General features: G+C 58.1%; 2 protein-coding genes across 2 annotated transcripts; both read right to left on the reverse strand.

Moving 5' to 3' along the window:
* Positions 1–798: 798 nt before the first annotated feature.
* RNF227 (ring finger protein 227) lies at positions 799–3,477 on the reverse strand (the record flags this gene model as incomplete). Its single annotated transcript, XM_080825685.1, has 2 exons — positions 799–2,398; positions 2,973–3,477. 2 exons carry the CDS (start codon positions 3,475–3,477, stop codon positions 2,343–2,345), a joined length of 561 nt encoding a protein of 186 aa, XP_080681811.1. The 3' UTR covers positions 799–2,342.
* A 4,235-nt stretch (positions 3,478–7,712) lies between these two features.
* Positions 7,713–14,273, reverse strand: KCNAB3 (potassium voltage-gated channel subfamily A regulatory beta subunit 3; the record flags this gene model as incomplete). The annotated part of the gene is made up of 14 exons (XM_080826133.1): positions 7,713–8,710; positions 8,977–9,065; positions 9,250–9,373; positions 9,453–9,547; positions 9,631–9,751; positions 9,876–9,961; positions 10,237–10,323; positions 10,521–10,564; positions 10,893–10,937; positions 11,022–11,066; positions 12,248–12,327; positions 12,543–12,580; positions 12,667–12,710; positions 14,032–14,273. 14 exons carry the CDS (start codon positions 14,271–14,273, stop codon positions 8,633–8,635), a joined length of 1,218 nt encoding a protein of 405 aa, XP_080682259.1. The 3' UTR covers positions 7,713–8,632.
* Between the last annotated feature and the right edge of the window lie 1,149 nt (positions 14,274–15,422).

A 15,422-nucleotide genomic window follows, 5' to 3' on the forward strand; every position in this document is an offset into this window, starting at 1 on the left:
TCTCTGGTGGGGGGAGGGGTAAGGAAAGACCCAGCATTGCTTTCTCATGTTCCGCGCGTCACCCGTCTTCCGCTGGTTTTTTTTGATCTCGTGACTTCCTATTTTTTTTTCCTTGGATCATCAACTGAAACTCCGAGGCTCCTTCGCCGGCCCCATCCCCCACGCGAAGAGCCCGCTGGAGAGATGGAGGGTGAGCGCCAGGACGCCCACGCGGTCCTCAGGCTGAGAGCAGAGCCATGGTAGGGCTTACTGGGCACAGGTGCAGCGGGAGGGCGCCTGGCCGGATCTGAACCGCCTCGTGTTCGTCCGTTTCGGAGCCTCTTTCTGCCTTCCAGTTGCCCAGTTCCCCCAAGAGTCAGTAGAGGTCAGTACAGCTCCGCAGGTGCAACCCCGAGTCCGCAGCAGAGACCCCCTTTTTTTAAAGAGTTGGGGGGTGGCGGGTCATCCTTGCGGAAGGTTTGAACTGCTAGCACCTCCCCGACACGGGCTCACTACCAGAGCTTCTCAGGGGTTGGGACCAGACGCTTCGGTTTTGAGGCTAAATGCAATAAACATGTATCGAGTACCCGCTCCCCCCCTGAACACTCCCGTGTGGCCGGCAGCCACCACAGTCACACGGCAGTCACGGCAGTCACTGCTCTCTCCGCCCTCCCACCGCCAAACCCATCCTCGGAAAACAAAGGCAGACATTCTGGAACGGGACCTGGGAGGGCGGGGGCTGCGCTCCGTGGAGCACTGAGAAGGGCCTCCCCCAAGAGGGAACATTGAAGCGGACACAAGCACAGGACGATGCCAAGATACGGTTATAAAAATGGAAGTTTATATTTCATAAATTCACATTTTTAACACAGGAAAATGTCACATAATAAATAAACTACACACACACACACACACTTCTTCAGTAACAGAACGTCCCTTTACAACCTCCACTGAAATTCATATCCTTTATACCAACTGTTCCAAATAGGGCCCCCGCGGAAGGGGACGTCCTAGCAAGTCTAGGACCGCGGTCGGTGCCGCTGCGAGGTTTACCTGCCTACACATCGCCCGGGCTTCTGGTTCGGGCTCAGAGTCTGAAGGGGGATCTGGAGATTTTGTAATTCCAGTGATGCGGCTGCGGCTCCCGCACTCTACTCTACTCTCCTAAGGTATTTATAGGATTTAAAAATAGAATGCACCAGCATACAGGAGGAGATGTCCAATTATGGGGCACGAGCTTAAAACTGCATGATAAGGGGTGCCTGACCGGGTTAAGCTTCCGACTCTGGATTTCAGCTCCGGTCATGGTGTCAGTCAGGATCATGAGCTCAAGTCCCAGGTCAGGCTCCGGGCTCAGTGGAGTGCCTGCCTGAGCGCCTTTCCCTCTCTCTCTGTCCTTCCCGCCCCCTTGAGTGCTTACTTTAAAAAAATAATAATAATAATAATAATAATTGTAGGATATGCATCTTTTTTCCAGTAGTGACCATGTTCTCCGTGTGATTGTAAAGATGACAGATAATATCAAAAGATTAAAATGTGAGGGCTGCCTGCGTGGCTCAGTTGGTTAGGCCACTTGCCTTTGGCTCAGGTCATGATCCTGGTGTCCTGGGATCAAGTCTCACATTGGGCTCCTTGCTCAGCAGGGAGCCTGCTTCTCTCTCTGCCTCTGCCTGCTTATGCGCTCGCTCTCTCTCTGACAAATACATAAATAAATAAAATCTTTAAAAAAAAAAAAAGATTAAAATGTGATGCCTTTACCAAACGGCTTTCCTATCCCTGGTTGGCCCTAATTAGGTGCCTCAGATGAATGCCCTTTGGACCCTGATACCTGCCCTCCTGGGCTGAAGAGAGACTGAAATGAAAGCAAGGCACAGAGGCATCTCAATAATTTTAGGAACACTCTACCCTTCTGGGCAGAGGAGCATACCAGCCCTGGAAAAAAAAATTATTTTTCTCAGCTAATATGCCATAGAAGTGACAGTAACAGGACACAAAAATCGGCCTCTTCGCTCTCGCTTTTAAAAAATTTAAAACCACTGACACAGAATTGCTAGAATGGGCCCGACTGTTCCAACTGGCCAGAGCTGCCGTGGACAAAAGCCAGTCACAGCTAAGGACACACACTCTGTCCTTCCCAAGAGAATGCGGACCCGTCTCCACCATCCCGGGGCCTCTCCCCCAGGACGCGAGCCTGGCCCAGTCAGTACACCGTGTTGCCGGGGCCATTCACTAGGGCGGCCCCTCCTGCCCTCGGCTTAACTCCCGCAAAAGCCAATCCCGGGACGGGCGCGCGGTGGCCTTGGCCTCACCCCTGCACTCCAGCGCGCCTCGAGAATGCAGCGCCCACCTTCCTTCCGCCGCGGTCACAGCGTGCAGGGGCTCATGCGAGCCAAGTCCTTAATCTCCGGACAGTACAGCACTGGGGGAAACAGGGAGGGTCAGTGTCATTGGGAGGGTGCGGCCGGGCTGGCGATCCCGGGCGCCCCCACCCCAACCCCGGCAGCCTCCCCGGGCGATTCCGGGTGCCCGGCCACCCCTGCTACACGCCCCCCGGCGCCCGCAGCCCCCCGCTGCCTCCCCCGACGGCCCCACTCACCCTGCAGCCCCCACAGCTTCCCGCGGCCATCCCGGGAACCTCTCAACCCCGCCATCTCCCCCGGGGGCCCCCTCACTGGCCCCTGCAGCCTCCCCCGGCGTTCCCGGGCATCCCCCCACCCCGCCTCCCTGGGAGTCCACTCACCTGTCCCCGGAGCCTCCCCGGCGATCCCCCCACCCCGTCGCCTCCCAGGGCGCCTCCAATACCGGCCCCCCGAGACTCCCCCCGTGACCCCGGGTACACTCACCCCGCCACGCCGCGGCCGCACCTCACCCTCCGATCCCCTCAGCCTACCGCGGCGGTCCCGGGCGCCCCGACACGGGCCCCCACCCTCCGAGCCTCTCCCGAGGATCCCGGGCACCCCCCTAGGCCGGCGCCTCCCCCCGCGGCCCCTCACCGTTGCTAGGCAGCGGCCGCCGCCAGCGCCGCGCTGGCGCCAGCACCCGCTCCACCAGCCGCCGGAGCGCGCGCCAGCCCGCGCTCCTGGGTCCCGCCCCCTCCTCTCTCCGGTCTTCGTCGTCGGCGTCGCCGCCTCCCGGGACCGGGCCGCCCGCCTCATCCGGTTTGCGCTCCGCCCGCGCCCTGTCCTCCAGCCGCGACCACAAGTCCGGGTCCACGGAGACGTCCACGACCCCGCCGCGCGGGAGCGGCGTGGGCGCGCGGCAGAAGGGGCACGTGACGACGCGGCGCAGGCGCACGACGCGCGCGGCCGCCCCCCCGCCGTCGCCGCGCGCCGCCAGCTCGCGCAGGCAGGCGGTGCAGAGCGTGTGGCCGCAGCGGGCGCGCGCCGTCCCGGGCAGGCGGCGGGGCTCGCGGCCCGCGAGGTTGAAGGGTCGGTAGCAGATGGCGCAGTCCAGCTCGCCCCGCTCCGGGACGGACGGCACCCTCACCGGGAGCTGCATGGTGCCCGCCGCGGGCTCGGCGGACGCGACGAGCCGGCCCTCCTCGCGCCTGGGTCGGCTCCTGGGGCGGGCGCCGCGGCCTCCCGCCCCTTTTAATAGCGAGAGCCCGCCCCGCCCCGCGAGGCGTCACGCCGCCGGCTGGCCGCTCCCCGCCGCGGCACGCGTGGGGGCGGCGGAGGCGCGAAGCCGGGGATGCCAGCGACTGGCGAGCCGGATCGGCGGCCCGGGGCTGCGCGGCGGGGGACGGTGGGGGGCGCGCCGCCCCTCGCGCCCTCCGCGCCGTCCTTCGCTCCCCAGTACCGAGCTGGCGCTCCCCCAGTCTGTGTGCAAATCTCCAGGCCCCTGCGGCGCCCCAGCCCTCGGCCGCCCACTGGTCGGGTCCCCGCAGCCCGCCCGGCCTGCTGGTTTAGTTGCGCCCTCTCCATTCACAGTCCCACCCAGACAGACCGTCGGAGCCCACGGCACTGCCCGTTCTGCCCATCTTTATGGGCTCCTGGACACTGGAACGGACGCAGCCCTCAACTCGCTGTATTATACACGCCCTCCCTGGCTTCTCGTAAGGCCAGCTTCCCAGACTTCTTCTCAAACTGCTCGCCTCTCAGCTGGCATCTCAGTCTACCGAGACACCTGGATGCCAGGACCCTGGATGGGCCTCCTCCCAGGAATGCTGGGAATCCTTTCCTTCCGGAGTAGCCAGGCCTGGACACCCACACACCATGATGGTTTCAGCAAAGCAGCCCAGTTTGAGCTCTGACTCAGGGTGTGACTTGCCCCACGGGTAAACAGGACATAACACGCAGCCCACGTTGCCTCGTGGTACCACGCCCACCTCCCACTGCCTCCCCACCCTCCTCTCCCGGACCTGCTACCCAGGTTCTGTTGTGAAGGTAGTAGGGCAGATTCTATGGCCAGCTGGCTTGAGGTCAGATCCTAGCCTCCAGCACTCAGGGGTTGTGACACCCCAGCAAGTTACCTAACTTCTCTGGGCCGGTTGGTTTCCTCATCTGGACAGTTGGGTAATAATGGTACTGAATGAGCAAGGTCCTTAGAACAGGGCCTGGCCCACAGAAAACAGGACGTGCTCGCTGCTTTTAACCTGTGCCCCCAGCCTATATTGTGTTGACTTCTCAGTACCCAACGTTGGCAACACCCATCTCTCGGTCAGTACAAGGTGGGCTTACCTACGCACATGGCATGGACTGGCCTTAACAAGCAGTGGGAGCTGGTTTTGTTCTTTAACTAGATTGCTACAGCCCCAACGGACAATCTCTTGCGAGGAGGTATACCATTATTTGCTAGCAAATAGCTCAGAACTTCTGAGAACTTCTGAGTTGTAGTGTCTTCACGGTCACGTGGGGGAAGCTATGCCAACGATGCTGTCATAATTCAAAACTCTTTGGCAACTTCTCTTTGGAATGTTGTCCAGAGGTCTCCTCACACCTTGTAGTTACTTATTTCAAGATTATTTATTTATTTGAGAGAGAGAGAGAATGAGCAGGGGAAGGAGCAGAGGGAGAGGGAGAAGGAGACTCCCCGCTGAGCAGGGAGCCTGACTCAGGGCTTGATCCCATGACCTTGAAACACTGAGACCATGAGACTATGACCTGAGCCAAAGGCAGACCCTTAGCCAACTGCACCACCCAGGCACCTGTCCTCACATCTTCTGTCTTCGGTAGATGATTACATCTTAAACTTCCAGGGTAGCTGTGTTATATAAATGTTCTACCCAAAATGTTTGACAGTCAGAGCCTCTCTAAGTTCCAGACCTTCCTTTCTTGCTTGTCTTCAGAAACCCAAAGTGATGATCTCTCTGTCCCAAGTCCTCACCTCCTCCAGCGTTTCCCACCTCTTTCTTTACCCAGCTCCAGAAACCAAAGTGTCATCCTTAACCACCCCCTCCCCGCTGCTGTCACCTTCCTTTACCAACTTCTCAGCAAGCCCTGTTCATTTTGCCTCCTAAATGTCTTGTTCCACCAACTTCTCTCCACCTACAGCACACCACCCCGGTCCAGGCTGCCATCACCTCTTGCTCAGACCCTGGTAGGACCCTCTTCCCCAGATCACCAGTGACCTTTCCAGATCCCAAGCCTAACCAGGTCTTCCCACACATCATTTCCATTCCTGTTTGAAATCTTTCCATGTGGTGATAGTTCAGTTCAGTAGCCCCGAATTCCCATGCCGTGTGACTTTGCTGCTTCTCCCAGCAAAAATTGGGGGTCTGTTTCCCTATCCCTGGAATCTGGGCTCAGCTCATGACTTCCTGTGACTAACAGAATGTGGCAGAAGCGACGTTGTGCGAGTTCTGGGGCACGGTCCGTTGGAAGCCTTGCAGCTTTTGCCTTCATCCCTTGGGATCCCAGCCCTAAGTCTGTTATGTAAGGGAATTTACCAGCAGATGAGGCTGCATGGAGAGCTGAGACGTCCCAGCCAATGACCAGATGTAGCAATGAGGCCAGCTGATGTTCTCGCACAGCTGACCTGACGGCTCAGTCCAGCCACAGGCGTGAGCCCAGGTGCAAAGAGCAGAGGGACCAGCCACACCACAGAATAATGGGGGGAAAAATAAAGTTTTGAAAAGTTGTCTCAAGCCACCAAATTTAGGGGAGGGGTGATTTGTATGTATCACTGAATAACCGATAGGAACGGCTTCCTAGTGCCCTTAGGATAAAGATAATATTCCAAAGTGCCCAATGTGGTCTTGTATGTTCCGAACTACCCAAGGCTCCGTTCTGCTTCCAACTGCTCTCGGCACCCTCTAGCTCTGGAGAACTTTGGCGTGCATGTTCCCTTCTGCACGCTTCTCCTAGCCCTCTTGCCTTCACCTGCTGACCCTTCACCACTGAGCACGGCCTCACCTTGTCAGATGCCGCTGTAGACTCTGGAAGTGGCCCGCGCTCGCCTCTGGACTTTGGACAACTTGTGTGTGTTTGCTGGCTATTCGCCGGTTTCTCCCATCCATAAACTCCACAAAGGTTGTTACGAGTCTGGTTTTGCTCACCGCTGTATCCCTGTACCACAGTGGGACTCAGTAGCTAAATACTTGTTAAGCTAATGAATGAAGTTGGTGATAAATACGGTAAATGACGTATGAGGATGGATGAAGGAAGGTCTCTTACGAGGGTTTCCCAAACAGCCCCTGAAGGTAATTCCTAAAAGGACTTTTTTTTTTTTTAATGTTTTGAGCAAGGGGCGGGGGGGGGGGGAGACATTTCTATTGAAATGAAGGAGGAATCCTCCAAAATAACCATTTAAGGAGAATACTATTTTGAATTTATGAATTCTTGTATGTTTATTACAGAATAACTAATCATGGTTTAGTCATCCATTGTGCCTGGTTTCCCCCACAGTCTTCCAAAATGAGTGGGAGATGTTAGGAGTGGATGTAAGTATTCATTAGTTGATCTGGTTGGTTGCTAGCCAGCAAATGGCAGGCTGCTGACTCTTCTCTTTTTGGAAATTGGTTTTATGCTGCTCTCTCGGCTTCAGGATCGAGGAAGGGGCGAGGATGCGTAGAAGGGAGACGGGGAGGTTGTATTTTAAGGAAGGCAGAGAGCATCCTCTCCTGTCTTGTGATCTCTAAGGGTTGTTAACTTTCCACCCACTTTGTGTCCCAGGGAAATCAGAGTCCTTTGGGGGAAGACTAGGGGTCGTTTCTGACATGATCACATTGGAGTCTGCGTTTCTGCCGCCCTGAAAGCTGATTTTTCACTGGTTTCCTTTTTTCCTTTACGATAACTCCCTCCCTCCATGTCATCTCCACCATAGGCCAGTTTTCATCTTACCTCTCCCTCACCAAATCCCAACGCCCCAGCCTCAGCTCAGGCCCTCTCATTCAGCCACAACAAGAGTTCCGGAGAGTTCCAGAGAGTTCCTCAGCATTTGTGTGGGTATGAGAAGGGAGATGAGAAGTACAGGACGAGAAGGTTGGCTAATGCAACTTTAAACAAAACAAAGACAAGGGTGTCAGAGGGAGGAGCAGTGAAACTATGAAGCCAGATCTCTGGGCTCTGAGGGATGTGGTGACTACAGGAAGGAAGAAAGCCGGGGACCAGGGACTGGGGTATGCGGGACCTGGGTCCTTGGCGAGGGCAGTGGCTGGCAGTGACTAGCAGCATGATGCCTTGGTCCGCGGAGAGAAAGCTCCCGCTGTCGCTAATGGCAGGGAGCTAGACAAGGGCCGGTATCCGAGACAGAGGTCCTACCTTCCCAACCCTGCGATTTCAGACACCAAGAGTGAGGACCAAGCTGAGATTTTATTTACAGTTCCCTGGGAAAAGTCTTACAGAAGAAAGGCCGGCATTATTGCTTTAAGATTATTGCCAGGAGGAAGACTGCGGCCCTCCACTGCTAGGTAGGAAATCCTGGTCCAGGCTCGAAAGTCTGTCCCCAGACATGACCATCCCAGCCCCAGGTCTCCGCTGTGACCCAAAGGCTGTCACCATGTCCTGCAAAGCACAGCCCAAGTTTTCCCCAGGGCCGTCCCTACTGCTTTGCCAGCACACTTCCCTTTACCTGCGTCAGGGCTGTCACTGCATCCCCCCCCGCCCCCCTTCTTTGCAAGAACAAAGTACCGACTGGTGCTCGTTTTAAGCGCCCCTCCCCCTCCGCTGGGAGGCAGGATCCTCAACGGTCAGCATTTACTTCCCGCCAGGACCAGCCTGGCTTCCTCTGTAGGGAGTAACGCAAGAGCCCCTGTTCCTTTGTCCCAGCTGGCGTCACGACTCGCTTCTTAGGTTATTACCCCTCGATGACAGCTCCAGGGCCACTTTTGAGGTAATTTGCATGTTTCCTGGATCTGCCCTGTTTTTTTTTTTTTTTTTTTTGTTTTCCCCTGGGCCTCGGCGATTAGGGGAAGAAGAGAGGGGAGCGAAACCAAGGGGCAGAGAGGGGACGGCCCGGTGGTTCATGCCCGGGATTAGCAAGAGGGCCCGGCGGAGCGCATCGAGGAGGGCGGCGCACTACTTTCCCTCTCGAGGCCCACTGCGGAAGGATATGGCTTTGTTCATGCGCATCGCTACTCGAAGCCGGGACTCGTTCGGGGGCGGGGCCTCCCTGGCGGCGGCCGCGGCGTGGGGGGATGGGGTGGAGGCGGCGGCGGGAGGCGGTTCTCGGCGGGTGCGGCGGGCCCGGTGTGGGTGCCTGCGCCCCCGACCGACTACTTCTTGGAATGCGGCTTGTTCCCCAGGAGCCCGTCTATCTCCATCACCGTCTGCGGCGTCAGCTGGCTCAGCACCTGGAGGGGAAGGCAGTGGGGTGGGGGCACTTGCTGGCTCCCCGAAGAAGGGCAAGGGATGTGCGGGGGGGCGGGGGGGGGGAGCAGCGCGGCGGGGCCAGGTGGCGGGAAAAGAGCCTCGCCTTGTGGCCCGGGGACCTGTCCTCTGCGGAGGGAGAGGCCTTTGTGGTGGCTGACCTCCCCAGCCCATTCCGGGGTGGACAGCGAGGACCTGACTTCTGGGGAAGGGGACAGAGACGGGCTCCGCCTCTGAGTCCCCAGCTCACCTGCAGGGCTCCCAGGTGTTCCATCAGCTGCTCTGCACTTGACACCCCCAGCAGGACCGAGCTGACACCCTCGCTGCGGAGACACCACGCTGGGGCCAGAGGAGAGAAGAAAGAGAACTGATGGCAACACCCACCGTTCAGCACCCACACTTGAGGAGTGTCTCTGAGGATGAGGTCCTCCCTAGGGGCAAACCAGTCTTGGGTTTGGGGGTGTCTTGGCAGGAGGTGAGGACCCCCTCCCCCCCGCAGGACCCAGGGCTGGTGGTGTCTCACCAATAGCCAGCTGCGCCACGGTGCAGCCCAGCTGGTGAGCGATGGGAAGAAGGTCCATGACTTTGGCTTGTTGCTGCTTCTTGCCACCCTCACTCTGCACCTTGTCCTTGAGCCACTGGTAGCCCTGGAGGCCAAGGAGAATGAGCACTGCCCGGAGAGGCCCAGATGGACCAGTCCTGCCATCCCGAGCCCCTAGATCTCACCTTGACGGTGGCCCTGCAGGTATCTGGGACTCGCCCATCATACTTGCTAGTGATGAGGCCACAGGCCAGAGGTGACCAGGTGACTGATCCAACACCTAAGGGCAAGAGGATTGGATGTGGGGACAGGGACCTAGGTGATGGATAGCCCAAGGGAAAGGTAGGGTGGGGGGCTGCGAACCGATCTTGTGGTAGAGCTCCGGCAGCTGCGCCTCCACCTTCTCCCTCTGGAACAGATGGTGTTCAGCTTGTTCACACACTGGGGGGATTAGATTGAACTGTCTGGCCATAGAGTAGGCCTCCTGGGTTGGGGCAGGGAAGAGACGGGGGGTCAGAGCACTCTTCCCCACTTTCTTCCACTGCCCCTCCTCTGGTAGAGTGGGTTTTGGGTTTTGTGAAAAGGGGGAAGCGGGGTGGCACACTCACCATGATTTCCGCAGCTCCCCACCGGGATGTCCCCCAGTAGAGGGCCAGGCCCTGGTTAATGACATAGGTCATGGCTCGCACAATCTCTAGGCACACGGGAGAGAGAGAACCTCCCTGTCAGGCCCCTGGCATCCAGGGCTCCGTATCTGTGGACCTTGGCTGGCCCCACCAAGACCCCGGGCATCTCTGTTTAATCAGAGAGATTGGGATCTGCTCTTCGCCTCCCTCCCTGTCCAAGAGCTGGGGTCTGAGCCCCCCACCGTGGAGCTTGGGAGGCCTCCTGAGCAGGGGCTGGCTTCCTGCTGAGAGTTGGGGGAAGTGCCATTTTGAAGGATGGCCAGGGTGGGGGTTCTGCTTTTACCCTCCATGGGACTATTGGGGTCTGAGCGATTGGCGAAGACGATGTCCACGTATCCCAACTGGAGGCGCTCCAGGGATCCTTGCAAGCCTGGGGCAGGGACGGGTGGGGGGGGAGGAAGGTAAGTGCTTCAGCCTCCCTTTGCTCCGGATTCAGACATTACCCTCTCGCCGCAGCCACCTAACTCCCAGCTCCCCGTGCACAGCCTCCAACTCAAAGTTTCAGAGAACGTTCCCAGCTCTCCCGGGTTCTGTATGCAGCCACTCTTCCCAGCCCCGAACTCTCACCCTCGATGATGTGTTTGCGGCTCAGGCCTCGCTCGGTTTCTGCCCTGCAGGAAAAGGGAAGTCAAAGATGAGGCGTGACAAAGACAGGAGAGCAGAGATGGCCTGGCGCCACGAGGGACTGGGGTTGCACGGGCCCCCAGGGGCACGCTGCGGATCTGGGGTGACAGCCAAACCCCCGAGGGACTGGGATTGCACGGGCCCCCAGGGGCACGCTGCAGATCTGGGGTGACAGCCAAACCCCCGAGGGACTGGGATTGCACGGGTCCCCAGGGGCATGCTGCGGATCTGGGGTGACAGCCAAACCCCACCTCTCCCATGCGTCTTCACACATTCTCTATAGCTCTCCCCAAATAGAGTGTGGCAGCCACTTACTGTCCTCCCCAAAAAATCTTGGTGGTGATGACATAGCTTGATCTCCTGGAAAAAGAGAAAAAGAGAGAAGCAAGAAAAGGGATTTGGGATGAGCACTTCCCCAGCAGCCCCTTCCAAACCCAGTCTCACCTCCATCCTTTGCTCTTAAGGATGTTCCCTAGGGTTCTTTCAGCCCTGGAAGGAAGATCATGTCAGAAACACCGACCTTTCCAAGATGGCTCAGTTCCTTCCCCTCCTCCCCACCTTTCCCTTCTACCCATTTCCTCTCTAGTAAAGCAGACCATAGACCACGAGCTCTTTAGGCTGTCAGCCCCATCCTAGACAAAATAAGAAGGGCTCCCAGAACGTGGGGTGTGGTCTTGTACTTTTCATCCATTCAGCAAGTATCAACTGTGCATCAACTATGTGCCAAGCTCTGTTCCGGGTGTCGAAGGGATAGAATACGAGGGGACAGGGACAGCCTGAGCGGGGAGGACACCTTGTCGTCTGCTCTGGTTCCAACCATCTGCATTGCCCTCCCCCTTCTCTGAGTCTCTGCAAAATCCCATCTTCCAAAGCTCAGCTTGGATTCCGATTCATTTTATTGAAAATGTTCTCTGATTGCTGGTCTGTGCTCAGCCCTTCCCGTCACCTTCCGTAGCTCCTACTGGCTCAGTGCTTTGGCACTTAATTATGTGCTAGCCTGTGACAGGTCTTAATTTGTTACGTCTGACGGTTACTAAAGTTTCCCTGTTACTTAACCTCTCGTATCTCCCTGTGTTTTCAGTTTGCTTGACCACTTTGTGAGTTCTGGGAGGGCATGTTGTCATCCCACGATCGGTGCCTGCTCTGGGCTAGGCTCTGTGTAGGGACATAGGTGACTTGGACAAGTTCCATGGAAGGAGAAGTTTCTCAGTTGAGCAGCAAACACAGCTACATAAACCAGTAATTGACAGCTGGTGGGTCACAGGACAGTATAAGTGCTTTGGGAGCCGAGGTGGGTGCTGACCAATCTGGGGAGCTGGGCAAAGGCTTCTTGGAGGAGCTGACATCGGGCCAAGTCTCGAAGATGAGCAGGAGCATGTGGCAGATGGGAGAAGACGTGGGGTAAGGTCTTTCTAGGGTTTGGCTAGGTTTGGCAGGACCCAGCGTGAAGCCATGGGTACCCATTGGCTTTATTTTATTTGGACTGCCCAGAACACCCTCTGTGCTCTACACTGAAGAGGGACTAATGTTGGGACTACAATTCCCACAGTGCATCGGGAGCCCATTGGCTGGAAGGTTGGAACTTAGTGTTCACGGAGTTCCCAGGGTTCCCTAGAGGGAAATAAGAAGCCCCCAATGTTCTCACTTGGCTCCTTTACCCCAGTCCTTACTTCCCCGCTGCGTAGACTTCAGCTGTGTCAAACAGGTTTACACCGTGCTCATAGGCCACTGTCAGCACGTCCTCTGCCGTCTAGGGAGGTGACCGAAAGAGATGAATGTCAACAGCAGACCCTCAGCGAGCTCCCTCTGCACCCAGCCCCACTGCCCCTCTGCCCCAGCCCCAGCCTCCAGCCTCGGGCCCGCCATTCCCCGTGCTTGTCGTCCAAACCCCTCTCCAAGTCCACTCCCCTCTTCTCTGGTCCCCTCCCACCCCCTCACCCTGCTTCTAGGGCCCATCACTCATACCTCATCCGAGATTTGAGAACCAAATGTGACCCAGGTGCCTGCGAGAGAGAAGCCAGGCATGGGACCACGCTGGGCGGCAAGGCACGAATGCCCCCTCCCATAATTCCTCTGCTGTCTGACTCACCTAGGCCAAGACAGGACACCCGCAGACCAGACTTTCCTAGGTTCCTGCAGGATACAGAAGCAGCAGGAAGGGGTGGAGCCTCCATTAAGGACAGAGACCATCAGCCCCCAGCTCCTCTCCTTCCAGAATCAGAAGCCCTCAGGTAGCTCAGTCCAAAGGAACTAGGCCCAGTGGGCCCACCGAGCTGGGCAGGGCTCCGCCTGGAGCGTAAGTGAACGAGTAAATGACTCTAGAGACAACATCCGGAGCCTCTGTTGCTTCCTGGTTTGTGTTTCTCCTGGTGGGGTCTCGTCTGTGTTTGCGTCATCTCTGGGATGTGTGCAGTTTGGGGCTGGGAGGAATGTGACAGGCTGACGGGGATGTTTGTGGGAACAGACCCGCAGATAAAGAGGGCTATACTGAGGGGCAGACACCGTGGTGGAAAGCGGTAAACCAAGTCAGGCTCAGGCACTCAGGCAGGCAGGGGTCCTTGGACAGGGTAGGTAGATGGGCCCCCCAAAGGCAGGTAGGACACCTGGGCGGGGAGTGTGACAGGAAAGGCCAGTCGTCCCTCTTCCTCCGTCGGCTCCCTCCACTCCTGTGGGCTTGTGGCGTCTGCCTCTCACCCAGACAGCCCCCTCCTCCCAAGGCCGCCTCACCCAGGTCGCTGGCTTAGCTTCTCAATCAGAGCCAACACATGGAGATCAGTTTCTCAAGGGACGAGAGTCAGGTCAGATGAGCGACCTCTGCTCACTCCCAGGCAGGAGCCCCTCCCTTCCTCCCCTATGCGAGTTCTGAGAGCCCAGCGGTTCTCTGAGAAAGTCCGCTACAATTCAGTCTACTTTCTCCACCAGGCCCCCCCCCCCCCGTCTGCCCTCAGCATGGGGCTGAGAGATGTGGTCCACGCTTCCAAGAGCCCCAGTGCCCTCCCCACCGAGAAAGGTTGCAGGATACCCGGCCCTTGGGGCAGGTGAGGGCAGTATCTGGGTCAGGCATCCTGAGCGGGGCCAGAGTGAGAAGCTGTTTCCTCCCCCCACTCCCTTCCCAGGACACCGACCCAAGGACACGCCATCCCAGAGGGGGCCCGGCCTGGAGATCCGTGCATCCCTGGCCCTCCTGGGGATAAGGAGGCAAGGTCAGGAGCATCGCCTGGCTCTGGCAGGACTGGTCAACCTTGGTAAAGTTGATTTTCTCCTAGTCAGGGGTATCGTTGGAGACAAAGAGAGGGACTAAGTAAGGGAGCGCCCCGGTGATGGGAGGAAGACATGGAAGGAGCTGGGTGGGACCTTCTTAGGGAAGACTGAGGGGGTCCTGGCGGCACCCCACGAAGCCTAAGGGGTTAGGAAAGGGGAGCAGATGGGGTGGGCTGCTCGTCCACCCCCATACCTGTATTTCATGCCAGTGCCTCTGCCGGTGCTCTCTCGGAGGGCCCCAGCGGGCGCTGGGGGTCGGGGGACCAGTGCGGCCCGGGCCTTGGGGCCCGACCCTCCTCCCCCCGGAGGATTCCCATGCCCCCCGCAGACCGGCCCGCCATTACCGCCCCCGGGGCCCGGCCGGGGTCCACACAGACGGTCCTCACTGCTCCGGCTGCGAAGGTTCTGCTCGGTACACGCGATAGACACCTGCATGCCAGCTGGCCGGGGCGGGGGAGGGGGCTCCGAGGGGGCGGGAGGAGTTGGGAACTGGGAAGCCCGGGCGCGGACGGCGGGGGGTGTAGTGGCGCGAGTCCCGGGAGAGCGGGAAGGCTGTGCAGGCTGCGGCGGGAGCCGCCAGGCAGGATCGGGCCCGCGGGGGCGGGCTGCTGGAGGTCGCGGGTTTGCGGCGGGCGGGGAGAAACGCGGGGGGCGGCACGAGGGCAGATGTTCGGATACAGGGTCCCTGGCGCGGGGAGGAGGAGGGGAAGTGGGTGAGGGTAAAGGTCGAGGGCGGTCCTCGGAGGACAGGGACCTAGGGACGAGGGGTGGTAGTGGAAGAGAGATGCCACCTCAGCCCAAACCGCAGCGGGACCGCTAGGCTCCCAGCAGCGTCGGCAGCCGGCCCAAATCATCAACATGCAGACACCGCCCCCTCATCTGCATAAAACCGCCCACCTCCCCAGCCAAACCCGCCGCTCATCTGCATAAGCCCCGCCTTCGGAAGCCCCGCAGCTTGGATATTCTGTGTGCTCGGAGAACCCGGGCGGGTGGTTATCACACCCGCTGGGACCCGCAGCGGATCCGCCTTCCTCCAGCAACGTGGTTTTCAGGTGGGGTATGATTTTGTCCCCTTAGGGGTCACGTGGCAAGGTCTGGCGACATTTTTGACTGTCACGACTGGGACAGGGGGTGGAGATGTGCTATCAGCCCCTTGAGTGACGGCCAGGACAAAACGCAGGACAGCTCCCCCTGCCCCCAAATTGTCAGTGCGGAGGGTCCCTTACAATATTTTTTCTTATCTTTTTGATGGTGCAAAAGCAACAGACATTCAGTAGAAATTTGAGTTTTGACCTTTTCCTGGGCTGACAATATATTGCATGATACCTCCTGATGCTGGGCAGTGGCAGGGGGAGTCTCGGCCCCCAATAAGCCCCTGGATCCCAAGTGTAAACCACCCATACACTTAACAACCATACTGTTGTTATCGTTGACTCTCAGTACAGTATTCAATAAATCACATGACATATTCAACACTTTATTATAAAATGGGCATTGTATTAGATGATTTTGCCCAACCACGGACTAATGTAAGTATTCTGAACACATTTAAGACAGGCCAGGCTAAGCTATGATGTTTGTTAG

The sequence above is a fragment of the Martes martes genome, assembly GCF_963455335.1.
Source record: "Martes martes genome assembly, chromosome: 16".
NCBI classification, from domain to species: Eukaryota; Metazoa; Chordata; class Mammalia; order Carnivora; family Mustelidae; genus Martes; species Martes martes.